The 27,187-nt window shown below is 56.5% G+C and overlaps 1 protein-coding gene across 1 annotated transcript in view; it reads left to right on the top strand.

The window, feature by feature from the left end:
• LOC123763716 (muscleblind-like protein 1) overlaps positions 1-27,187 on the top strand; it is a 274,770-nt gene that overhangs the window by 219,918 nt on the left and 27,665 nt on the right. The window contains exon 5 of the mRNA XM_069304185.1: positions 11,688-11,912. Within this exon, the coding sequence (XP_069160286.1) occupies positions 11,688-11,912 (225 nt within the window). The remainder of the gene's footprint in view (positions 1-11,687; positions 11,913-27,187) is intronic.

Below are 27,187 nucleotides of genomic sequence, written 5' to 3'. Positions count from 1 at the left end.
TGTGTGTCACGCCCCTGCTGGTGTGTGTCACGCCCCTGCTGGTGTGTGTCACGCCCCTGCTGGTGTGTGTCACGTCCCTGCTGGTGTGTGTCACGCCCCTGCTGGTGTGTGTCACGCCCCTGCTGGTGTGTGTCACGCCCCTGCTGGTGTGTGTCACGCCCCTGCTGGTGTGTGTCACGCCCCTGCTGGTGTGTGTCACGCCCCTGCTGGTGTGTGTCACGCCCCTGCTGGTGTGTGTCACGCCCCTGCTGGTGTGTCGCGCCCCTGCTGGTGTGTGTCACGCCCCTGCTGGTGTGTGTGTGTCACGCCCCTGCTGGTGTGTGTCACGCCCCTGCTGGTGTGTGTCACGCCCCTGCTGGTGTGTGTCACGCCCCTGCTGGTGTGTGTCACGCCCCTGCTGGTGTGTGTCACGCCCCTGCTGGTGTGTGTCACGCCCCTGCTGGTGTGTGTCACGCCCCTGCTGGTGTGTGTCACGCCCCTGCTGGTGTGTGTCACGTCCCTGCTGGTGTGTGTCGCGCCCCTGCTGGTGTGTGTCGCGCCCCTGCTGGTGTGTGTCACGCCCCTGCTGGTGTGTGTCACGCCCCAGCTGGTGTGTGTCACGCCCCAGCTGGTGTGTGTCACGCCCCAGCTGGTGTGTGTCACGCCCCCGCTGGTGTGTGTCACGCCCCCGCTGGTGTGTGTCACGCCCCCGCTGGTGTGTGTCACGCCCCCGCTGGTGTGTGTCACGCCCCCGCTGGTGTGTGTCACGCCCCCGCTGGTGTGTGTCACGCCCCCGCTGGTGTGTGTCACGCCCCCGCTGGTGTGTGTCACGCCCCCGCTGGTGTGTGTCACGCCCCCGCTGGTGTGTGTCACGCCCCCGCTGGTGTGTGTCACGCCCCCGCTGGTGTGTGTCACGCCCCCGCTGGTGTGTGTCACGCCCCCGCTGGTGTGTGTCACGCCCCCGCTGGTGTGTGTCACGCCCCCGCTGGTGTGTGTCACGCCCCCGCTGGTGTGTGTCACGCCCCCGCTGGTGTGTGTCACGCCCCCTGCTGGTGTGTGTCACGCCCCCTGCTAGTGTGTGTCACGCCCCCTGCTAGTGTGTGTCACGCCCCTGCTGGTGTGTGTCACGCCCCTGCTGGTGTGTGTCACGCCCCTGCTGGTGTGTGTCACGCCCCTGCTGGTGTGTGTCACGCCCCTGCTGGTGTGTGTCACGCCCCTGCTGGTGTGTGTCACGCCCCTGCTGGTGTGTGTCACGCCCCTGCTGGTGTGTGTCACGCCCCTGCTGGTGTGTGTCACGCCCCTGCTGGTGTGTGTCACGCCCCCGCTGGTGTGTGTCACGCCCCCGCTGGTGTGTGTCACGCCCCCGCTGGTGTGTGTCACGCCCCCGCTGGTGTGTGTCACGCCCCCGCTGGTGTGTGTCACGCCCCCGCTGGTGTGTGTCACGCCCCCGCTGGTGTGTGTCACGCCCCCGCTGGTGTGTGTCACGCCCCCGCTGGTGTGTGTCACGCCCCCGCTGGTGTGTGTCACGCCCCTGCTGGAGTGTCACGCCCCTGCTGGAGTGCCACGCCCCTGCTGGAGTGCCACGCCCCTGCTGGAGTGCCACGCCCCTGCTGGAGTGCCACGCCTCTGCTGGAGTGTCACGCCTCTGCTGGAGTGTCACGCCTCTGCTGGAGTGTCACGCCTCTGCTGGAGTGTCACGCCTCTGCTGGAGTGTCACGCCTCTGCTGGAGTGTCACGCCTCTGCTGGAGTGTCACGCCCCTGCTGGAGTGTCAAGCCCCTGCTGGAGTGTGTCACGCCCCTGCTGGAGTGTGTCACGCCCCTGCCGGTGTGTGTCACGCCCCTGCCGGTGTGTGTCACGCCCCTGCCGGTGTGTGTCACGCCACCTGCCGGTGTGTGTCACGCCACCTGCTGGTGTGTCACGCCCCTGCTGGTGTGTGTCACGCCCCTGCTGGTGTGTGTCACGCCCCCGCTGGTGTGTGTCACGCCCCCGCTGGTGTGTGTCACGCCCCCGCTGGTGTGTCACGCCCCCGCTGGTGTGTCACGCCCCCTGCTGGTGTGTCACGCCCCCTGCTGGTGTGTCACGCCCCTGCTGGTGTGTCACGCCCCTGCCCCTCCTCCCTAGCCGCTTGGGGCCCCGCGCTCTGGGGGGCCCCGGCCAGAGTCTCCACACACTCACAAACTAACTTTTAAAACAATAACTATGAGATAAGTATTGTTTCAACCCGAGCCGGGAGTGGCGGCCTGACCCTGAGGTCAAAGGTGACCACTGCCCCCGCCTCCCTAAATCTTCCTCCCCCGCCTCCCTAAGTCTTCCTCCCTTAGCCTCCCTAAGTCTTCCTCCCTTAGCCTCCCTAAGTCTTCCACCCCTTTTGTCTCTCCCCCCAGCCTGCCCCTCCCACATCTTCCTCTCCACCGTTGTATCCGTATCTCTCTCCTTCCCTCTATCTCCCTCCCTCCCTCTAACTACACTCTCTCTTCCCTCCCTCCCTCCCTCCCTTCCCCCCTCCCTCCCTCCCTTCCCCCCTCCCTCCCTCCCTTCCCCCCCTCCCTCCTCCCCCCCCTCCTCCTCCCCCTCCCCCCCCCCACAATGCTCCCTACCCCCATCACCTGCCCCACACACACTCCCCCTTCCTGCATATCCAAGACCAGAGTAAACACACCCACGCCTTGTTGAATCAGGGGTACCGGTTACAGCCACCGGTTACAGCCACCGGTTACAGCCACCGGTTAAAGGTATCAACAGAAATGCGTCATTAACCCGTAATTGTGTTGTTTACGAAGCTGTCATCTTCCGGTCATTTCTTTACTATCGTCGGTTAAAGGTGCAGAATACAGCGAGGATTACAGCGGTAATCACTGACAACGGAGATAGAGAATTGATGTAGTAAGTAATTACACTTTGTTTCAATTTGTATCAGAAGAACATTGCCTGAAAGTTGGAAGAAGACTGTTTTGACACGTGATTAATGAAGACTTTAAACACTATAGTTTAGCAACCTAATCTTATCAGTTATTGATAAATATTAGTATTATAAATACTGACACTGAAAAAAACAATCAGGCATTTACAAACAGGAGAACAATCGGCAACCTGTCCTCAAACTTAATCCACTACTCTTCATTTCCGTTCCCAGTAATATGGGCGGTACTTGGGACAAATGAGGACTGGCGTCGTTTGAATGTTTCTGGTTAGGTCCGAAGGACTTAAATATGAGACTTAGCGAGTTGTGAGGAGCGAGTCATGACTCGATACCCGCTCTCGTCCGTTTGATTCTTTAGCCTTCCCCGCCAAACTCACGACATAACTACAACGTTGTTACAAGTTGTAATACTTATCTAACACGTTGCCACAACTTTCGAACACATTGTAACAGGTATCTAACACATTGCTACAACTTTCGAACACATTGTAACAGGTATCTAACACATTGCTACAACTTTCGAGCACGTAATACTTATCTAACACGTTGCTACAACTTTCGAACACATAATACTTATCTAACACGTTGCTACAACTTACGAGCACATAATACTTATCTAAAACGTTGCTACAACTTTCGAGTACATAATACTTATCTAACACGTTGCTACAACTTTCGAACACATAATACTTATCTAACACGTTGCTACAACTTTCGAACATATAATACTTATCTAACACGTTGCTACAACTTTCGAGCACATAATCCTTATCTAAAACGTTGCTACAACTTTCGAACACGTTGCTACAACTTTCAAACATAACGCGGGTATCGTCATAAGGTGATAACTAAAAAAAATGAATAATTAAAGCCGAATGGTCTTTGCTGTAATAAGAATGAGAGACGCCTAAATGGTCTCTCAGACCAGGTCTTGTGATCTCTGGCACCAGGTCTTACGATGTCTCGGACAAGGTCTTACAGGTTTCCGTCGTACAGCTTCAACATTCACAGATTCATCACGTTATTGAGTTATGCATCACGGCATCGTAGTTCCCGCCTGCCGCCAGTCTTGTAGAGACATGGAGCTGCGTGTAATACAGTCTTGTAATGACCGAGTACAGTTGTTTGGGGTCAGGACCATGAAGGGGGTGCCAGGGAGTGGAGGTCCTTGGCCCACTGAGGATGCCCTTGTATACATGAGTGCTGTACTGAGTGGGTTTAGTATTGCGGTGCTACCTTTGTGACCCAGGTTTGAATCCTTGAGGGGATCATTTGGAGAGTTGTTGAAGAACTGATGGTTGTAGGGTACTAGGGGCCAGATTCACGAAAGCACTTACGCAAGCACTTACGAACCTTTACATCTTTTCTCAATCTTTGGCGGCTTTGTTTACAATTATTAAAGAGTTAATGAGATCCGAAGCACCAGGAGGCTGTTTATAACAATAACAACAGTTGATTGGCAAGTTTTCATGCTTGTAAACTGTTTAATAAATGTAACCAAAGCAGTCAAAGATTGAGGAAAGATGTACACGTTCGTAAGTGTTTGCGTAAGTTCTTTCGTGAATCTGGCCCCAGGTCTGCTGACCTACACACACTGGTCTGCCCACCCCCCTACGCTGGTCTGCTGACCTACACACTCTGGTCTGCTGACCTACATGCACACTCTGGTCTGCCCACCCCCCACACCTCAACATCCCCCCCCCGACCCTACACCATCCCTCCCCCCTGACCTTACACCATCCCTCCCCCCTGACCTTCCTTCCATCCATCCCCCCCTGACCTTACACCATCCCTCCCCCCCTGACCTTCCACCATCCCTCCCCCCCTGACCTTACACCATCCCTCCCCACCTGACCTTACACCATCCCTCCCCCCCCTGACCTTACACCATCCCTCCCCCCCCCTGACCTTACACCATCCCTCTCCCCCCCTGACCTTACACCATCCCTCTCCCCCCCTGACCTTACACCATCCCTCTCCCCCCCTGACCTTACACCATCCCTCCCCCCCTGACCTTACACCATCCCTCCCCCCCTGACCTTACACCATCCCTCCCCCCCTGACCTTACACCATCCCTCCCCCCCCCCTGACCTTACACCATCCCTCCCCCCCCTGACCTTACACCATCCCTCCCCCCCCTGACCTTACACCATCCCTCCCCCCCCTGACCTTACACCATCCCTCCCCCCCTGACCTTACACCATCCCTCCCCCCCTGACCTTACACCATCCCTCCCCCCCCTGACCTTACACCATCCCTCCCCCCGGACATTACACCATCCCTCCCCCCCCTGACCTTACACCATCCCTCCCCCCCTGACCTTACACCATCCCTCCTCCCCTGACCTTACACCATCCCTCCCCCCCTGACCTTACACCATCCCTCCCCCCCTGACCTTACACCATCCCCTCCCCCCTGACCTTACACCATCCCCCTGACCTTACACCATCCCCCCTGACCTTACACCATCCCCCCTGACCTTACACCATCCCCTGACCTTACACCATCCCCTGACCTTACACCATCCCCCGACCTTACACCATCCCCCCTGACCTTACACCATCCCCCTGACCTTACACAATCCCCCTGACCTTACACCATCCCCTGACCTTACACCATCCCCCGACCTTACACCATCCCCCGACCTTACACCATCCCCCCTGACCTTACACCATCCCCCCTGACCTTACACCATCCCCCCTGACCTTACACCATCCCCCCTGACCTTACACCATCCCCCCTGACCTTACACCATCCCCCCTGACCTTACACCATCCCCCCTGACCTTACACCATCCCTCCCCCCTGACCTTACACCATCCCTCCCCCCCTGACCTTACACCATCCCCCCTGACCTTACACCATCCCCCCTGACCTTACACCATCCCCCCTGACCTTACACCATCCCCCCTGACCTTACACCATCCCCCCTGACCTTACACCATCCCCCCTGACCTTACACCATCCCTCCCCCCCTGACCTTACACCATCCCTCCCCCCCCTGACCTTTCACTATCCCTCCCCCCCCTGACCTTACACCATCCCTCCCCCCTGACCTTACACCATCCCTCCCCCCCCCTGACCTTACACCATCCCTCCCCCCTGACATTACACCATCCCTCCCCCCCTGACCTTACACCATCCCTCCCCCCCTGACCTTACACCATCCCTCCCCCCCTGACCTTACACCATCCCTCCCCCCCTGACCTTACACCATCCCTCCCCCCCTGACCTTACACCATCCCTCCCCCGTGACCTTACACCATCCCCTCCCCCCTGATCTTACGCCATCCCCTCCCCCCTGACCTTACACCATCCCCCCTGACCTTACACCATCCCCCCTGACCTTACACCATCCCCCCTGACCTTACACCATCCCCCTGACCTTACACCATCCCCCTGACCTTACACCATCCCCCCTGACCTTACACCATCCCCCCTGACCTTACACCATCCCCCCTGACCTTACACCATCCCCCTGACCTTACACCATCCCCCCTGACCTTACACCATCCCCCCTGACCTTACACCATCCCTCCCCCCCTGACCTTACACCATCCCCCCTGACCTTACACCATCCCTCCCCCCTAACCTTACACCATCCCCCCTGACCTTACACCATCCCCCCTGACCTTACACCATCCCCCCTGACCTTACACCATCCCTTGACCTTACACCATCCCTCCCCCCTGACCTTACACCATCCCCCCTGACCTTACACCATCCCCCCTGACCTTACACCATCCCTCCCCCCTGACCTTACACCATCCCCCCTGACCTTACACCATCCCTCCCTGACCTTACACCATCCCCCCTGACCTTACACCATCCCCCCTGACCTTACACCATCCCCCCTGACCTTACACCACCCCCCCCACACCTTACACCATCCCCCCCTGACCTTACACCATCCCCCCCTGACCTTACACCATCCCCCCACACCTTACACCATCCCCCCCTGACCTTACACCATCCCCCACACCTTACACCATCCCCCCTGACCTTACACCATCCCCCCTGACCTTACACCATCCCCCCTGACCTTACACCATCCCCCCACACCTCGGCCACACTCTAGTATTGGTCACCCGAGGCTTCGTTAATCATTTTGTTAATAGTTTGTAATTACGTTAGACGCTTATGATTTGAGCCCTCCTTGTTTATTGCTGTAATTAGAGTAGGAGGGAGAATATTTATATCAGGGAGAAGCCAAGGTTGATGAGTAACTCTTGATATGACACAACTCAGTGTAATGGGTGCTGATAAGAGCATATTTTCACATTGCATATTTAGGAGAGTGTATTGAACACGAGAGGACTACACTGACACACACTTTACACAAGAGTGTATTGAACACAAGAGGACTATACTGACACACACTTTACTCAAGAAAGTGTATTGAACACAAGAGGACTATACTGGCACACACTTTACACAAGAGAGTGTACTGAACACAAGAGGACTATACTGGCACACACTTTACACAAGAGAGTGTACTGAACACAAGAGGACTATACTGGCACACACTTTACACAAGAGAGTGTACTGAACACAAGAGAACTATACTGGCACACACTTTACACAAGAGAGTGTACTGAACACAAGAGGACTATACTGGCACACATTTTACACAAGAGAGTGTACTGAACACAAGAGAACTATACTGGCACACACTTTACACAAGAGAGTGTACTGAACACAAGAGGAGAACTATAGGGAAGAGAACACAATCAATGAATATAATCAATTTAATATACAATAACTAGTACGGGGGGACGGAGTAGTCATCAACAGCACACAAGTACATTCATGGGTACCGATGAACTGCGATTTCCTCTCAAATTCAATGTCTTAAGCCATACACAACTAAGCCGTCTAAGCCATACACAACTAAGCCGTCTAAGCCATACACAACTAAGCCGTCTAAGCCATACACAACTAAGCCGTCTAAGCCATACACAACTAAGCCTCGGCTCTTTTGAAAGCAGCGACAAATAACCACCCAAACATCATAGTGTAACGTTTAGGTTTAAATTCTACTGTGATGGTGAGAACCAGAGGAAGGGAGGAATAGGGAAGGAGGAATAAGGAAGGAGATGAAGGGGAGGGGTGGGCGAGGAGGTGGAAATGTTTAGAAAACGGAGCGCGGACGGGAAGAGGGGAGGCAGGAGGGAGAGAGGGAAGGAGGAGGAGGATTAGGAAGGAGTAGAGAGAGTAGCTGATGTTAATTACTCTCTAATGTATAAGGTGCCACCATCCTGCCAGTTCTTCTACAATATTTGTCACAATTACTAAATAGTGCGGCAGGAAGCACCATTTACTGAATCTTTACTGAATAAATTCATGAGTAACAAACAGGCTGGTGAGGTGAGGTGAGGTGCCTCATTTCTCCAGACCTCACCTCCTCAGGATGGTGGCAGCTTATACATTATATTAGAGAGTAATTAACATCAGCTACTCTACTCCTTCCTAATCATCCTCCTCCTTCCTTCTCTCCTCCCTCCACTCTTCCCGTCCGCGCTCCGTTTTCTAAACATTTCCACCTCCTCGCCCACCCCTCCCCTTCATCTCCTCCTTCCCTATTCCTCCCTTCCTCTGGTTCTCACCATCACAGTAGAATTTAAACCTAAACGTTACACTAGATCTACCTATTACAGACACGCCAGTGCTACATTGCTTTTGTTTGCTTCGTTGAAAGTTAATAAGAGCGCAGGCCATCGTTTCTTGAGGATAGGTCAACCTGGGTGTTAAGGGTAGGTGAATGATGACCTTTGGTGACCTCGGGACCTAAGCGGAGGTCACAGGAGGTAGTTTGCTCCCGACATGTAGAGGTTCTGTCATGTCTCCCCTACACCTCTCACTACTGTCATGGTAACACTCTCTCACGTTAGTCACCTCACCTGTCACACCGTCCCCCTGACCTGTCACACCGTCCCCCTGACCTGTCACGCCGTGCCCTGACCTGTCACACCGTGCCCTGACCTGTCACGCCGTGCCCTGACCTGTCACACCGTGCCCTGACCTGTCACACCGTGCCCTGACCTGCCACACCGTGCCCTGACCTGCCACACCGTGCCCTGACCTGTCACACCGTGCCCTGACCTGTCGCACCGTGCCCTGACCTGTCGCACCGTGCCCTGACCTGTCACACCGTGCCCTGACCTGCTACACCGTGCCCTGACCTGCCACACCGTGCCCTGACCTGCCACACCGTGCCCTGACCTGCCACGCCGTGCCCTGACCTGCCACGCCGTGCCCTGACCTGTCACGCCGTGCCCTGACCTGCCACACCGTGCCCTGACCTGTCACGCCGTGCCCTGACCTGTCACACCGTGCCCTGACCTGTCACGCCGTGCCCTGACCTGTCACACCGTGCCCCTGACCTGCCACACCGTGCCCCTGACCTGTCACACCGTGCCCCTGACCTGTCACACCGTGCCCCTGACCTGTCACACCGTGCCCCTGACCTGTCACACCGTGCCCCTGACCTGTCACACCGTGCCCCTGACCTGTCACACCGTGCCCCTGACCTGTCACACCGTGCCCCTGACCTGTCACACCGTGCCCCTGACCTGTCACACCGTGCCCCTGACCTGTCACACCGTGCCCCTGACCTGTCACACCGTGCCCCTGACCTGTCACACCGTGCCCCTGACCTGTCACACCGTGCCCCTGACCTGTCACACCGTGCCCCTGACCTGTCACACCGTGCCCCTGACCTGTCACACCGTGCCCCTGACCTGTCACACCGTGCCCCTGACCTGTCACACCGTGCCCCTGACCTGTCACACCGTGCCCCTGACCTGTCACACCGTGGCCCTGACCTGTCACACCGTGCCCTGACCTTACACCAGCTGCAGCTTTCCCCACCCGGGGTTAAATGCTTCTTAATCCATCTCTCTCTCTCCAGCTGCTCCGTTTACACCTACACCCTATACCTTTTCTGCCCCGTCGCCCTGTGCCCTATACCTTTTCTGCCCCATTTCCCTGTGCCCAATACCTTTTCTGCCCCGTCGCCTTGTGCCCTATACCTTTTCTGCCCCGTCGCCCTGTGCCCTATACCTTTTCTGCCCCGTCGCCTTGTGCCCTATACCTTTTCTGCCCCGTCGCCCTGTGCCCTATACCTTTTCTGCCCCGTCGCCTTGTGCCCTATACCTTTTCTGCCCCGTCGCCCTGTGCCCTATACCTTTTCTGCCCCGTCGCCTTGTGCCCTATACCTTTTCTGCCCCGTCGCCTTGTGCCCTATACCTTTTCTGCCCCGTCGCCCTGTGCCCTATACCTTTTCTGCCCCGTCGCCCTGTGCCCTATACCTTTTCTGCTCCGTCGCCCTGTGCCCTATACCTCTTCTGCCCCGTCGCCCTGTGCCCTATACCTCTTCTGCCCCGTCGCCCTGTGCCCTATACCTTTTCTGCCCCGTCGCCCTGTGCCCTATACCTTTTCTGCCCCGTCGCCCTGTGCCCTATACCTTTTCTGCCCCGTCGCCCTGTGCCCTATACCTTTTCTGCCCCGTCGCCCTGTGCCCTATACCTTTTCTGCCCCGTCGCCCTGTGCCCTATACCTTTTCTGCCCTGTGCCCTATACCTTTTCTGCCCCGTCGCCCTGTGCCCTATACCTTTTCTGCCCCGTCGCCCTGTGCCCTATACCTTTTCTGCCCCGTCGCCCTGTGTCCTATACCTTTTCTGCCCCGTCGCCCTGTGCCCTATACCTTTTCTGCCCCGTCGCCCTGTGCCCTATACCTTTTCTGCCCCGTCGCCCTGTGCCCTATACCTTTTCTGCCCCGTCGCCCTGTGTCCTATACCTTTTCTGCCCCGTCGCCCTGTGCCCTATACCTTTTCTGCCCCGTCGCCCTGTGCCCTATACCTTTTCTGCCCCGTCGCCCTGTGCCCTATACCTTTTCTGCCCCGTCGCCCTGTGCCCTATACCTTTTCTGCCCCGTTGCCCTGTGCCCTATACCTTTTCTGCCCCGTCGCCCTGTGCCTTATACCTTTTCTGCCCCATTTTGCTGTGCCCTATACCTTTTCTGCCCCGTCGCCCTGTGCCCTATACCTTTTTTGCCCCGCCCCCACCCGGCGCCCTGCACCTTTTCTGCCCCGGCCCCACCCGGCGCCCTGCACCTTTTCTGCCCCGCCCCCACCCGGCGCCCTGTACCTTTTCTGCCCCGCCCCCACCCGGCGCCCTGCACCTTTTCTGCCCCATCTCCCTGTGCCCTATACCTTTTTTGCCCCGCCCCCACCCGGCGCCCTGCACCTTTTCTGCCCCGGCCCCACCCGGCGCCCTGCACCTTTTCTGCCCCGCCCCCACCCGGCGCCCTGTACCTTTTCTGCCCCGCCCCCACCCGGCGCCCTGCACCTTTTCTGCCCCGCCCCCACCCGGCGCCCTGCACCTTTTCTGCCCCGCCCCCACCCGGCGCCCTGTACCTTTTCTGCCCCGGCCCCACCCGGCGCCCTGCACCTTTTCTGCCCCGGCCCCACCCGGCGCCCTGCACCTTTTCTGCCCCGCCCCCACCCGGCGCCCTGCACCTTTTCTGCCCCGCCCCCACCCGGCGCCCTGTACCTTTTCTGCCCCGGCCCCACCCGGCGCCCTGCACCTTTTCTGCCCCGCCCCCACTCGGCGCCCTGCACCTTTTCTGCCCCGCCCCCACCCGGCGCCCTGCACCTTTTCTGCCCCCCATCTCCAGCTGCCCCCAGCTGCCCCCTGCTGCCCCCGGCTAGCCGTCCTGGTGCTGCCCCCCGGTGTCCTCCCCCCCTGCTGGGTCGCCCTGCTGTAGTCCGCTCTTCTGCCTGTAGGTGTGCCGCGAGTTTCAGCGCGGGGCGTGCAAGAGGCCAGAGCAGGAGTGTCGCTTCGCCCACCCGCCCGATCACGTGAGCACGACAGACGAGGGCACTGTCACAGTTTGCATGGACGCTATCAAGAGCCGCTGTTCTCGTGACCCTTGTCGCTACTTCCACCCTCCCCCGCACCTGCAGGCCCAGCTCAGGGCGAGCCAAGGCCGCGCAGCACAACAGTCCGTGGTAGGCACCGACCTCCCTAGCACCGCCGCTGCTGCTCCTCCTCCTCAACACACCCGTCTTCTCATCACCGCCGCTGCTGCTCCTCCTCCTCAACACACCCGTCTTCTCATCACCGCCTCTCACGTTCATGTACTCTTTTACCCCCTCCACATTTCTTTTACTAGTTTATGTTCCTCTCTTTCTGGTAGATCTTAAGCGTGTAGCATTCTCCCTGTTATCTTCTTGACTCTCTAGCTCTTACTAAGAGGACAGGTGTCTATCACCCGGCTTGCTAAGGTTTCTCACACTATTTTGTTTAGATCTGACTGACAGTGACTTTCTGTAGGTGCTTCACCCTATTCTAGAACCGTTTCTTTCTCTGCTTCACTCTGCTCCAAGCCTGCCTACCGTCTCATTCTCTGCTCCAAGCCTGCCTACCGTCTCATTCTCTGCTCCAAGGCTACCTACCGTCTCATTCTCTGCTCCAAGCCTACCTACCGTCTCATTCTCTGCTCCAAGCCTACCCACCGTCTCATTCTCTGCTCCAAGGCTACCTACCGTCTCATTCTCTGCTCCAAGCCTACCCACCGTCTCATTCTCTGCTCCAAGGCTACCTACCGTCTCATTCTCTGCTCCAAGCCTGCCTACCGTCTCATTCTCTGCTCCAAGCCTGCCTACCGTCTCATTCTCTGCTCCAAGCCTGCCTGCCGTCTCATTCTCTACTCCAAGCCTGCCTACCGTCTCATTCTCTGCTCCAAGGCTACCTACCGTCTCATTCTCTGCTCCAAGCCTACCGTCTCATTCTCTGCTCCAAGCCTACCTACCGTCTCATTCTCTGCTCCAAGCCTACCGTCTCATTCTCTGCTCCAAGCCTGCCTACCGTCTCATTCTCTACTCCAAGCCTGCCTACCGTCTCATTCTCTGCTCCAAGCCTACCTACCGTCTCATTCTCTGCTCCAAGCCTACCGTCTCATTCTCTACTCCAAGCCTGCCTACCGTCTCATTCTCTGCTCCAAGCCTGCCTACCGTCTCATTCTCTGCTCCAAGCCTGCCTACCGTCTCATTCTCTGCTCCAAGCCTACCTACCGTCTCATTCTCTGCTCCAAGCCTACCTACCGTCTCATTCTCTGCTCCAAGCCTGCCTACCGTCTCATTCTCTGCTCCAAGCCTGCCTACCGTCTCATTCTCTGCTCCAAGCCTGCCTACCGTCTCATTCTCTGTTCCAAGCCTGCCTACCGTCTCATTCTCTGCTCCAAGCCTGCCTACCGTCTCATTCTCTGCTCCAAGCCTGCCTACCGTCTCATTCTCTGCTCCAAGCCTGCCTACCGTCTCATTCTCTGCTCCAAGCCTGCCTACCGTCTCATTCTCTGCTCCAAGCCTGCCTACCGTCTCATTCTCTGCTCCAAGCCTGCCTACCGTCTCATTCTCTGCTCCAAGCCTGCCTGCCGTCTCATTCTCTACTCCAAGCCTACCTACCGTCTCATTCTCTGCTCCAAGCCTACCGTCTCATTCTCTGCTCCAAGCCTACCTACCGTCTCATTCTCTGCTCCAAGCCTACCTACCGTCTCATTCTCTGCTCCAAGCCTACCGTCTCATTCTCTGCTCCAAGCCTACCGTCTCATTCTCTGCTCCAAGCCTGCCTGCCGTCTCATTCTCTGCTCCAAGCCTACCGTCTCATTCTCTGCTCCAAGCCTACCGTCTCATTCTCTGCTCCAAGCCTGCCGTCTCATTCTCTGCTCCAAGCCTACCGTCTCATTCTCTGCTCCAAGCCTGCCTGCCGTCTCATTCTCTACTCCAAGCCTGCCTACCGTCTCATTCTCTGCTCCAAGCCTGCCTGCCGTCTCATTCTCTACTCCAAGGCTACCTACCGTCTCATTCTCTACTCCAAACCTGCCTGCCGTCTCATTCTCTACTCCAAGGCTACCTACCGTCTCATTCTCTACTCCAAGCCTGCCTACCGTCTCATTCTCTGCTCCAAGCCTGCCTACCGTCTCATTCTCTACTCCAAGCCTGCCTGCCGTCTCATTCTCTACTCCAAGCCTACCTACCGTCTCATTCTCTGCTCCAAGCCTGCCTGCCGTCTCATTCTCTGCTCCAAGCCTACCGTCTCATTCTCTGCTCCAAGCCTACCGTCTCATTCTCTGCTCCAAGCCTACCTACCGTCTCATTCTCTACTCCAAGCCTACCTACCGTCTCATTCTCTGCTCCAAGCCTACCGTCTCATTCTCTGATCCAAGCCTACCGTCTCATTCTCTGCTCCAAGCCTACCGTCTCATTCTCTGCTCCAAGCCTGCCTACCGTCTCATTCTCTGCTCCAAGCCTGCCTACCGTCTCATTCTCTGCCTCCTGCAGATGTGTGTCTGCCAGGGCTAGTGTTTTCTGGCAAAAAATTTAAAAGCCTCTTTATCTCTGACAAGTTTTGAAGTGTCCACCTTGAAGGACTCGTGCCGGCCTGGCTGTCAGCCGCTCCTCAGACGCAAGGAACTGATCAAGACTTAACACTACCAACATTCTACGGTTGCCGCAGTGAAAGGGTTAAAGTTATAAGGGAAGGTTCGGGTGTAAAATTTTGCGTTGGGTTTTTTGGTTTACTTGGCAACCTGAAGTTTGGGTAGAGACGGTAGAGACAGCCAGGTGAGGTAGTGTAGTGTCGGCTGGCTACCGGAGGACCAAGAGCTTGGTCCCCCGGTGGTGGGTCCGGCTTGTGCTCCCCCTGCCCACTTTCCTCCTACCCCCCTGCACGCGAGCAGCCCCGCTGAGCCCCCACAGTAGTGCCCACCCGCTGCTCCGCGCCCACACCCCCCTGCTGGCCCAACCTTACCTCACAGGCTGCCGGGACGCTCCTGCTGGGCTCATCTGGGTACTTTGGGCCCCACCTCACACTCTTACCCCTCCTACAGACTGGGCAGACAGCTGGGGGAACACCCGCCGCAGGCCCGGGTGTTCTCCTGGCCCCACCCCCACCCACTACTGTCGTGTAGGCGCGGTCAGGAGACGCGCCTCCCCGCCCACACTGCTGCGTCTAGGCCTGTCCTTACACCTACCTTATCTGTAGTAGGGTTTGAGAATTCGTCTAATCGCCAAATCTGACGGAGAGAGAGAGGTTGTCTTGTGATAATTTGATCAGCAAGGCTGTTTCTTGCAGCGAGGCGCATATGCAGTGCGACCGGCGCGTCTCTAGGCCTATTTGACCCCTCTCACTGCTCTCTATCCTGCATACTTCACCTCCATGTGCAGTGTCCTCCTGGTACCATGCCCAGGTACCATCCCCGGTACCACCCCCTGGTACCATCCCCGATACCACTCCCGGTACCACTCCCGGTACCGTCCCCGGTACCATCCCCGGTACCATCCCCGGTACCATCCCCAGTACCATCCCCAGTACCATCCCCGGTACCATCCCCGGTGCGCTTGGTGTGGGATACTGGTGAAGTGTTCAGCGCCGCACGCTGATAGTTAATACTTTAGAAGAGTTGAACTGGTGTAGTTAGGAGGCTTGACCTGCTAGTCGGTCAAGTGGTGACGCCTGTGACGGTCGCTGTCGTCGTTCTTGCCGGCGTCACACTACAGGAGCCCGTGTGTGACGGTACCTGCGCGCGCGTGCACACGCGGCTCAACTCACTGCTCACTAATTAACGCTCCGACCTTCCAACCATATCCATATTATTGTATTTCCATGTCACTTCCGTTATAGCTTGTGTCTACATGTGGTATAATTCACCACAGTAAGCGTTAAGACCCCCTGTGTGTGTGTGTGTGTATACACGTCTTATAATAGACATGTTTTCGTATCTTTCTCACCTGTGTCTATTTTTGTTACCACTATCTGCAAATCAGTATTCCCAGAAGGTCAAGCGCCGCCCGCCCCCTCACCCCAGTCTCTCCCCTCCGGTCCTACAGTATTTTCTGACGTCTACTGTTCTCTGTTTACCCCCTCTCCTTCCCTCCCACCTTTCCCAAGCGCCGTAGTTTGCAGGCAGTATAGTGGTTGTTCCTGAGTGTGTCGCAGCAGCAGCAGCAGCAGCAGCAGTAGCAGCAGCCACGGACCAGTATTTGTCAACATGCTACAGACTTCTGAATGCTGCCTGTTATCCTCCTCCACGACGTCCGCCTGCCGTCTTCCAGCTAAGTCCCCCCCCACACACACACACACACACATAGTCGCTCCATGTTGTTACCTCACGGGCATGTACTCCACCATCATAACTTAGTCACATATATATATATATATATATATGTGTGTGTTTGTGTAGAGTTTGTGTTTATTTAGTCATCGGTAGGCAGAAAATCTTGGATTATATTGTAAGGTAAATTCACATGTAATTGTAAGAAGAAAACACCGTGGCCCGTTTTCTATGAGAGGCCACTAATTCTTAACACATGTGAACACGCTGAAGAAAGAGTTTGTAGGGCAATTATTGCTTGGGTTTGTGAAGAAACCGTCAATACTAATTTACACTTGTTTAAGACTTTTGTATTCAAGTGCGCGAGTGCTCTATTGGCAACTGATAACCTTCTTCAGGTTGGTAATATTGAAAATTTCTCAAGTGTTCCTTTGTTCCCCGGTTACCACAGTGTTCCCCGGTGTTACCACGGTGTTACGGCCTCAATGAGCCAGTAATCGGGTTCTTTACCTCAATCACTGCGTATGGGGCCCCTTCTTCATTGATCCCCTCCCCCCAAGTCAATAGTAAGTTAACAACAATTGGCCGTAGCAAGTAATCGCGAAAGGAAAAATTTGGTTTAACAATACTAACCAACACCTTCACCAATATAATATCTTCTACATGTTCACTATATATACATACATGTTCACTGAGAGTGTCACTTTCGCTCAGGACACTAAGACGATAAATTCTGCAGTCCACTTTTTCTATTATTACGTCATCCATGTTCAATGGTCCTCACACCGGCCAGTGGCACATGTTCAACACAACACAGTGTTCCCTGTCCTACACCGTAACGCCGCGGTCTCCAATACACCCCCACTTCGTCTCTCCACCAACAGGACTTCAGCAACACGCTGACAGGGATCGCAGATATCACGCACATGGTCTCCAGCAACACGCTGGTAGAACTCCTCAACAGACTGTAGTACTGTCTTCTTGTAACTCCACTTGGCCTACCCCGGGTGCGTCGGTCCGACTAATAACACTTCAAAGATTGTCTCTATCGACAGCGGCCACTTGGCCTCGTGGGAACAACCTACTTGATTTGACTTGAACAACCTACTAGGGGCGAGTTTATTAGATGAGTGGCGCTGCCCAATAAACTCGCCCCTCGGGGCAAAATTGAAAAATTTAACCTACTTGATGGGGTTCTGGGAGTTCTTCTACTCCCCAAGCCCGGCCCGAGGCCAGGCTTGACTTGTGAGAGTTTGGTCCACCAGGCTGTTGCTTGGAGCGGCCCGCAGGCCCACATATCCACCACAGCGCGACTGATCCGGAACTTCTCTTAGAAAACAGTCCAGTTTCCTCTTGAAGATGTCCACGGTTGTTTCGGCAATATTTCTTATGCTCGCTGGGAGGACGTTGAACAACCGCGGACCTCTGATGTTTATACAGTGTTCTCTGATTGTGCCTCGTCCTCTGATTGTGCGTCCCGACAAGTCAGGAGTTCTGGACTGCTCTGGGTGAACTGACTTCTAGAGTCACAGAACCTTCCTCATCACTTCTGTGGACATTAAAGTCATTAGCAAGACAGTAAGTGCACAAGGATAACATGTGATGACGGCCTTTCACCGGGGAACATAAAATATGATAGGGTGCATGCAATAGATAGCGTTGATATCATCTCCCCCCCTCACCAGAGGGCATTGTCGTCGACCCAACACCAAACTGAATTATGATCAGGAGCATTCCACAGATGGCGCTGACCTTGCCACACCTCCGCCAACAGATGGTGTTGTCCTCGTCACACCTTAAAGCCTTGCAGTTGTGGTGCACATTCACAGATGGTGTTGATATTGTCACACCTGGTTCCCTGGTTACCACAGTGTTCCCTGGTTACCATAGTGTTCCCCTGGTTACCATAGTGTACCCTGGTTACCATAGTGTTCCCTGGTTACCACAGTGTTCCCTGGTTACCATAGTGTTCCCTGGTTACCATAGTGTTCCCTGGTTACCACAGTGTTCCCTGGTTACCACAGTGTTCCCCAGGTTACCACAGTGTTCCCTGGTTACCACAGTGTTCCCTGGTTACCACAGTGTTCCCTGGTTACCACAGTGTTCCCTGGTTACCACAGTGTTCCCTGGTTACCACAGTGTTCCCTGGTTACCATAGTGTTCCCTGGTTACCATAGTGTTCCCTGGTTACCACAGTGTTCCCTGGTTACCACAGTGTTCCCTGGTTACCATAGTGTTCCCTGGTTACCACAGTGTTCCCTGGTTACCACAGTGTTCCCCAGGTTACCACAGTGTTCCCTGGTTACCATAGTGTTCCCTGGTTACCACAGTGTTCCCTGGTTACCACAGTGTTCCCTGGTTACCACAGTGTACCCTGGTTACCATAGTGTACCCTGGTTACCATAGTGTTCCCTGGTTACCATAGTGTTCCCTGGTTACCACAGTGTTCCCTGGTTACCAGTGTTCCCTGGTTACCAGTGTTCCCTGGTTACCATAGTGTTCCCTGGTTACCATAGTGTTCCCTGGTTACCATAGTGTTCCCTGGTTACCATAGTGTTCCCTGGTTACCACAGTGTTCCCTGGTTACCAGTGTTCCCTGGTTACCATAGTGTTCCCTGGTTACCATAGTGTTCCCTGGTTACCATAGTGTTCCCTGGTTACCATAGTGTTCCCTGGTTACCAGTGTTCCCTGGTTACCACAGTGTTCCCTGGTTACCAGTGTTCCCTGGTTACCATAGTGTTCCCTGGTTACCAGTGTTCCCTGGTTACCACAGTGTTCCCCAGGTTACCATAGTGTTCCCTGGTTACCAGTGTTCCCTGGTTACCACAGTGTTCCCTGGTTACCACAGTGTTCCCTGGTTACCAGTGTTCCCTGGTTACCATAGTGTTCCCTGGTTACCAGTGTTCCCTGGTTACCACAGTGTTCCCCAGGTTACCATAGTGTTCCCTGGTTACCATAGTGTTCCCTGGTTACCATAGTGTTCCCTGGTTACCATAGTGTTCCCTGGTTACCACAGTGTTCCCAAGGTTACCACAGTGTTCCCCTGGTTACCACAGTGTTCCCCTGGTTACCACAGTGTTCCCCAGGTTACTACAGTGTTCCCCAGGTTACCACAGTGTTCCCTGGTTACCACAGTGTTCCCCTGGTTACCACAGTGTTCCCCTGGTTACCATAGTGTTCCCAGGTTACCACAGTGTTCCCTGGTTACCACAGTGTTCCCAAGGTTACCACAGTGTTCCCTGGTTACCACAGTGTTCCCTGGTTACCACAGTGTTCTCAAGGTTACCACAGTGTTCCCTGGTTACCACAGTGTTCCCCTGGTTACCACAGTGTTCCCCAGGTTACCACAGTGTTCCTCAGGTTACCACAGTGTTCCCCTGGTTACCACAGTGTTCCCCAGGTTACTACAGTGTTCCCCTGGTTACCACAGTGTTCCCCAGGTTACCACAGTGTTCCCCAGGTTACCACAGTGTTCCCCAGGTTACCACAGTGTTCCCTGGTTACCACAGTGTTCCCCAGGTTACCACAGTGTTCCCCAGGTTACCACAGTGTTCCCCAGGTTACCACAGTGTTCCCCTGGTTACCACAGTGTTCCCCAGGTTACCACAGTGTTCCCCTGGTTACCACAGTGTTCCCCTGGTTACCACAGTGTTCCCTGGTTACCATAGTGTTCCCTGGTTACCACAGTGATCCCCAGGTTACCACAGTGTTCCCTGGTTACCATAGTGTTCCCTGGTTACCATAGTGTTCCCTGGTTACCACAGTGTTCCCCAGGTTACCACAGTGTTCCCTGGTTACCACAGTGTTCCCTGGTTACCATAGTGTTCCCTGGTTACCATAGTGTTCCCTGGTTACCACAGTGTTCCCTGGTTACCATAGTGTTCCCTGGTTACCACAGTGTTCCCTGGTTACCACAGTGTTCCCTGGTTACCACAGTGTTCCCTGGTTACCACAGTGTTCCCAGGTTACCACAGTGTTCCATGGTTACCACAGTGTTCCCTGGTTACCACAGTGTTCCCTGGTTACCATAGTGTTCCCTGGTTACCATAGTGTTCCCTGGTTACCATAGTGTTCCCCTGGTTACCACAGTGTTCCCCTGGTTACCACAGTGTTCCCCAGGTTACCACAGTGTTCCCTGGTTACCACAGTGTTCCCTGGTTACCACAGTGTTCCCCAGGTTACCACAGTGTTCCCCTGGTTACCACAGTGTTCCCCAGGTTACCACAGTGTTCCCCTGGTTACCACAGTGTTCCCTGGTTACCACAGTGTTCCCAGGTTTCCACAGTGTTCCCTGGTTAGTGTGGCCTTCTGGGCATAGTGTGTTCCCTGGGCATAGTGTGTTCCCTGGGCGTAGTGGGCCCCCTGGGCAGTGTGTGTTCCCTGGGCATAGTGTGTTCCCTGGGCATAGTGTGGCCCACTGGGCATAGTGGGACCCCCTGGGCATAGTGTGTTCCCTGGGCATAGTGTGTTCCCTGGGCATAGTGTGTTCCCTGGGCATAGTGTGTTCCCTGGGCATAGTGGGACCCCCTGGGCATAGTGTGCCCTTGGGCATAGTGTGCCCCCCTGGGCATAGTGTGCCTCCCTGGGCATAGTGTGGCCCCCCCTGGGCATAGTGTGCCTCCCTGGGCATAGTGTGTTCCCTGGGCATAGTGTGCCCCCCTGGGCATAGTGTGTTCCCTGGGCATAGTATGTTCCCTGGGCATAGTGTGGCCCCCCTGGGCATAGTGTGCCCCCCTGGGCATAGTGTGTTCCCCTGGGCATAGTGTGTTCCCCTGGGCATAGTGTGTTCCCCTGGGCATAGTGTGTTCCCCTGGGCATAGTGTGTTCCCCTGGGCATAGTGTGTTCCCTGGGCATAGTATGTTCCCTGGGCATAGTGTGGCCCCCCTGGGCATAGTGTGCCCCCCTGGGCATAGTGTGTTCCCCTGGGCATAGTGTGTTCCCCTGGGCATAGTGTGTTCCCCTGGGCATAGTGTGTTCCCTGGGCATAGTGTGTTCCCCTGGGCATAGTGTGTTCCCCTGGGCATAGTGTGTTCCCCTGGGCATAGTGTGTTCCCTGGGCATAGTGTGTTCCCCTGGGCATAGTGTGTTCCCCTGGGCATAGTGTGTTCCCTGGGCATAGTGTGTTCCCCTGGGCATAGTGTGTTCCCCTGGGCATAGTGTGTTCCCCTGGGCGTAGTGTGTTCCCCTGGGCATAGTGTGTTCCCCTGGGCATAGTGTGTTCCCCTGGGCATAGTGTGTTCCCCTGGGCTAGGCCAAAAGCATTTGGGACTCCACCGTGGCTCCCATATGCCTGAGGTAACAAGTAACCCCCCCCCCCCCCACCATGGTCGGTGGTCACCCGTCATCACACTCGTCCCACGACCCGTCGTCAAGGCGCACGACCCGTCTTCAAGGCGCACGACCCGTCGTTAAGGCGCACGACCCGTCGTCAAGGCGCACGACCCGTCGTCAAGGCGCACGACCCGTCGTCAAGGCGCACGACCCGTCGTCAAGGCGCACGACCCGTCGTCAAGGCGCACGACCCGTCGTCAAGGCGCACGACCCGTCGTCAAGGCGCACGACCCGTCGTCAAGGCGCACGACCCGTCGTCAAGGCGCACGACCCGTCGTCAAGGCGCACGACCCGTCGTCAAGGCGCACGACCCGTCGTCAAGGCGCACGACCCGTCGTCAAGGCGCACGACCCGTCGTCAAGGCGCACGACCCGTCGTCAAGGCGCACGCCCCGTCGTCAAGGCGCACGCCCCGTCGTCAAGGCGCACGCCCCGTCGTCAAGGCGCACGCCCCGTCGTCAAGGCGCACGCCCCGTCGTCAAGGCGCACGCCCCGTCGTCAAGGCGCACGACCCGTCGTCAAGGCGCACGACCCGTCGTCAAGGCGCACCATACCCAGTTCTCCTGCTTCAAAACTATACTCGGAATTTTTGTGGTTTCCAAATTCCATGAATAGCTTTCTAAGACTTTGAGGAGATGTTGGACGTGAGGAGCCTGGCGAGGGCGGGAGGCTGCATCTGTCGCATCCCAAGCAGAATAGTCTCAGCATCTCCAGAAATCTTAGACCGGGCGCGTCTTCCCGCCGTGCATAGAGAGATGCCTCGGGGAGATGTCCCACGTAGCGGGATGGAAGTGTTTCTGCATTTCTGAGGATTGTAAGCTGACGTCCGTTTTGAGTATGACTTTTAAAGTCACCCGGTGGGTGGGTGGGTGGCTGGCTGGCTGGCTGCCTGGCTGACTGGCTGGTTGACTGGTTGGCTGACTGGTTCTTGGCTGCCTGCCTGCCAGCCTGCCTGCCACACACAGGCTTCCAGATGTAAATACGAGTGTGGTTGGAAGACACTGGAGTCCTGTTGATCCATGGAGGAGTGCCAGGTGGAGCAGGCTGTGTGTGTAAGACCTGCACTCCAGTTCCAGGAACATTAAATGCAACGCGAGTGCAGCTCACCACGGGCTCACCATAGCCCGTGCTGCTTGGAACTCTTTGTTCCTGGTAGTTAATCTTTAACAACAACATGCAGCTCACCCTTGCGGCTCTGAGGCACACTGAGAGAACTCTATAAAGCATAAGTGCAGTAGGTAAGCTGAGAGAGAACTCTATCAACATCAAGGGCCAAAGACTATTTAACACTCTCCAAACATTAGGGGCACAACCGGCCGACCCCTCATAAGTGTTCGAAAGAGAACTTGATTAACACCTTCTAAGAACCTGATTAACCAGGACCTGTGATTTATGTCAGGCTGCGACCAGCTGCATCAAACAATCTGGTTGGTCAGACCACCAACCAGGACCTTCATCCTGGGAATCATGGAGAGGTAACCGCAAGGTATCTATCGGCCAATCAGCTTAGTCTATTTTGGACAAATTGCTGGGATAAAAGCGACAATAGCAGAAGCCGTTGCTATATTTGGGAGTGATGGTTAGGGGGGTTCCCAAGTCCCCAGGTGATGGTTAGGGGGGTTCCCAAGGCCCCAGGTAATGGTTAGTGGGGTTCCCAAGCCCCCAGGTGATGGTTAGGGGGTTCCCAAGCCCCCAGGTGATGGTTAGGGGGTTCCCAAGCCCCCAGGTGATGGTTAGGGGGGTTCCCAAGTCCCCAGGTGATGGTTAGTGGGGTTCCCAAGCCCCCAGGTGATGGTTAGGGGGGGTTACCAAGGCCCCAGGTGATGGTTAGGGGGGTTCCCAAGGCCCCAGGTGATGGTTAGGGGGGTTCCCAAGGCCCCAGGTGATGGTTAGGGGGGTTCCCAAGCCCCCAGGTGATGGTTAGGGGGTTCCCAAGCCCCCAGGTGATGGTTAGGGGGGTTCCCAAGTCCCCAGGTGATGGTTAGTGGGGTTCCCAAGCCCCCAGGTGATGGTTAGGGGGGGTTACCAAGGCCCCAGGTGATGGTTAGGGGGGTTCCCAAGGCCCCAGGTGATGGTTAGGGGGGTTCCCAAGGCCCCAGGAGATGGTTAGGGGGGTTCCCAAGGCCCCAGGGGATGTTTAGGGGGTTCCCAAGCCCCCAGGTGATGGTTAGGGGGGTTCCCAAGGCCCCAGGTGATGGTTAGGGGGTTCCCAAGCCCCCAGGTGATGGTTAGGGGGTTCCCAAGCCCCCAGGTGATGGTTAGGGGGTTCCCAAGCCCCCAGGTGATGGTTAGGGGGTTCCCAAGCCCCCAGGTGATGGTTAGGGGGGTTCCCAAGTCCCCAGGTGATGGTTAGTGGGGTTCCCAAGCCCCCAGGTGATGGTTAGGGGGGGTTACCAAGGCCCCAGGTGATGGTTAGGGGGGTTCCCAAGGCCCCAGGTGATGGTTAGGGGGGTTCCCAGGGCCCCAGGTGATGGTTAGGGGGGTTCCCAAGCCCCCAGGTGATGGTTAGGGGGGTTCCCAAGTCCCCAGGTGATGGTTAGTGGGGTTCCCAAGCCCCCAGGTGATGGTTAGGGGGGTTACCAAGGCCCCAGGTGATGGTTAGGGGGGTTCCCAAGCCCTCAGGTGATGGTTAGGGGGGGGGGTTACCAAGGCCCCAGGTGATGGTTAGGGGGATTCCCAAGTCCCCAGGTGATGGTTAGTGGGGTTCCCAAGTCCCCAGGTGATGGTTAGGGGGGGTTACCAAGGCCCCAGGTGATGGTTAGGGGGGGTTCCCAAGGCCCCAGGTGATGGTTAGGGGGGTTCCCAAGCCCCCAGGTGATGGTTAGGGGGGGTTCCCAAGCCCCCAGGTGATGGTTAGGGGGGTTCCCAAGTCCCCAGGTGATGGTTAGTGGGGTTCCCAAGTCCCCAGGTGATGGTTAGTGGGGTTCCCAAGCCCCCAGGTGATGGTTAGGGGGTTCCCAAGTCCCCAGGTGATGGTTAGGGAGGTTCCCAAGGCCCCAGGTGATGGTTAGGGGGGTTCCCAAGGCCCCAGGTGATGGTTAGGGGGGGTTACCAAGGCCCCAGGTGATGGTTAGGGGGATTCCCAAGTCCCCAAGTGATGGGTAGGGGGTTCCCAAGGCCCCAGGTGATGGTTAGGGGGGTTACCAAGCCCCCAGGTGATGGTTAGGGGGGTTCCCAAGTCCCCAAGTGATGGGTAGGGGGTTCCCAAGGCCCCAGGTGATGGTTAGGGGGGTTCCTAAGCCCCCAGGTGATGGTTAGGGGGTTCCCAAGTCCCCAGGTGATGGTTAGGGGGGTTCCCGAGACCCCAGGTGATGGTTAGTGGGGTTCCCAAGTCCCCAGGTGATGGTTAGGGGGGGGGGTTACCAAGGCCCCAGGTGATGGTTAGGGGGGTTCCTAAGCCCCCAGGTGATGGTTAGTGGGGTTCCCAAGGCCCCAGGTGATGGTTAGGGGGTTCCCAAGGCCCCAGGTGATGGTTAGGGGGTTCCCAAGCCCCCAGGTGATGGTTAGGGGGGTTCCTAAGCCCCCAGGTGATGGTTAGGGGCGTTCCCAAGGCCCCAGGTGATGGTTAGGGAGGTTCCCAAGTCCCCAGGTGATGGTTAGTGGGGTTCCCAAGCCCCCAGGTGATGGTTAGGGGGGTTCACAAGTCCCCAAGTGATGGTTAGGGGGTTCCCAAGGCCCCAGGTGATGGTTAGTGGGGTTCCCAAGGCCCCAGGTGATGGTTAGGGGGGTTCACAAGTCCCCAAGTGATGGTTAGGGGGTTCCCAAGGCCCCAGGTGATGGTTAGTGGGGTTCCCAAGGCCCCAGGTGATGGTTAGGGGGGTTCCCAAGTCCCCAAGTGATGGGTAGGGGGTTCCCAAGGCCCCAGGTGATGGTTAGGGGGGGTTCCCAAGCCCCCAGGTGATGGTTAGTGGGGTTCCCAAGCCCCCAGGTGATGGTTAGGGGGGTTCCCAAGCCCCCAGGTGATGGTTAGGGGGTTCCCAAGCCACCAAGTGATGGTTAGGGGGGTTCCCGGGAGTAGATGAATGGGTAGAATAATGGGTATATTTAACAATATACGAAATATATCAACACAAAATGTAACTCAAAACAGTGACTACAAACTGGGTAAGTTTCGACTCTGGAAAATACCTGGGTAAATACTGGTTTGGAAACAGGTTTGTTGATTTATGGAACAAATTACTGGAAACATAATAGAGGTGGACACTGTCCCGTCTCCCACTGTCCCGTCTCCCACTGTCCCGTCTCCCACTGTCTCGTCTCCCACTGTCAGCTAGGGTCCTCTGTACTGGTTTTCCGATCCCTTCTGTCTTGAGACTGTCTCTGAATGGGTTTGGTTAGAGCCGGCTCTATGAGACTCGCCCCTGGCCTCGCCCTCGTGCCCCTGGGGGGGGGGGGCGGCCTCGCCCTCGTGCCCCTGGGGGCGGCCTCGCCCTCGTGCCCCTGGGGGCGGCCTCGCCCTCGTGCCCCTGGGGGGGGCGGCCTCGCCCTCGTGCCCCTGGTGGGGGACGGCCTCGCCCTCGTGCCCCTGGTGGGGGACGGCCTCGCCCTCGTGCCCCTGGGGGGGCGGCCTCGCCCAGGGGGACCCCTGGGGGGGCGGCCTCGCCCAGGGTGACCCCTGGGGGGGGGCGGCCTCGCCCAGGGGGCCCGAACCCTGCTATAATAAGAGTCGTTTAGCGAGGCTGAAGACAAGGTGATTCAGATAAACACAGTAATTACCCCAGGCGGCCCACACTCCTGGGTCAACAAGGCTACAAGCGCCAGGGGCATTTTAAGCCGAGATTCCCGGAGGTTAGTACAGTGGCGCTGACCCATGTGGACTGGCGCACGCAACACACACTTTCTCCCGGTTGGTAGTGGAGAGGAGAATAAATATAGTGTTTGTCCGAGCGTGGTTTGTGGGGGTGGGGGTGTGGGGCTCCTGTTGTGGGGGTGTGGGGCTCCTGTTGTGGGGGTGTGGGGCTCCTGTTGTGGGGGTGTGGGGCTCCTGTTGTAGGGGTGTGGGGCTCCTGTTGTGGGGTAGGGGTGTGGGGCTCCTGTTGTGGGGGGTGGGGGGGTGGGCTCCTGTTGTGGGGTGGGGGTGTGGGGCTCCTGTTGTGGGGGTGGGGGGTGGGGCTCCTGTTGTGGGGGGTGTGGGTGTTGGGCTCCTGTTGTGGGAGTGGGGGTGTGGGGCTCCTGTTGTGGGGTGTGGGGCTCCTGTTGTGGGGGGTGTGGGTGTGGGGCTCCTGTTGTGGGGGGGGCTCCCGTTGTGGGGCTGGTGTGGGGGGTGGTGGGTTTTACTCCTGAGTGGCTATATCTAAAACCACATCAACAACATATTATCTGGACGGCCTTTATGGCTCTCAGGAGGGTGTTGTGGGTGGGATTAGTTGTGCATCTTGTTTTGTTTCTTGTCCCGCCTCTCAAGACACTTTTGTTCTCGCTCATGTTTGCTTCTGTTTCTCCAGTTCTTTGCGCTGTGTGATTTGTCTAGTGCCACTCTGCTCCTTCTCTTGTGAAGGAGCAGAGAGAACGGGTTGTGTGAAGGCAGGAACTAGGGAGGTTTTGGCCTCCACCACCACCTCACTTAACTTGTCCCAACCGCCTACCACTCTATAAAAAAAACTTTCTTATTCGTACGTGGGTGCGTGTGTACTCGCCTAATTGTACTCACCTAGTTGTGTCTGCAGGATCGAGCATTGACTCTTGGATCCCGCCTTTCGAGCATCGGTTGTTTACAGCAATGACTATGGTCCTATTTCCCTATCATATCTAGTTTTAAAATTATGAATAGTATTTGCTTCCACAACCTGTTCCTTAAGTGCATTCCATTTTCCCACTACTCTCACGCTAAAATATAACTT

This window comes from Procambarus clarkii, chromosome 52 (assembly GCF_040958095.1).
Source record: "Procambarus clarkii isolate CNS0578487 chromosome 52, FALCON_Pclarkii_2.0, whole genome shotgun sequence".
Classification (NCBI taxonomy): Eukaryota; Metazoa; Arthropoda; class Malacostraca; order Decapoda; family Cambaridae; genus Procambarus; species Procambarus clarkii.
This window is presented reverse-complemented; position numbering and strand designations above follow the sequence as displayed.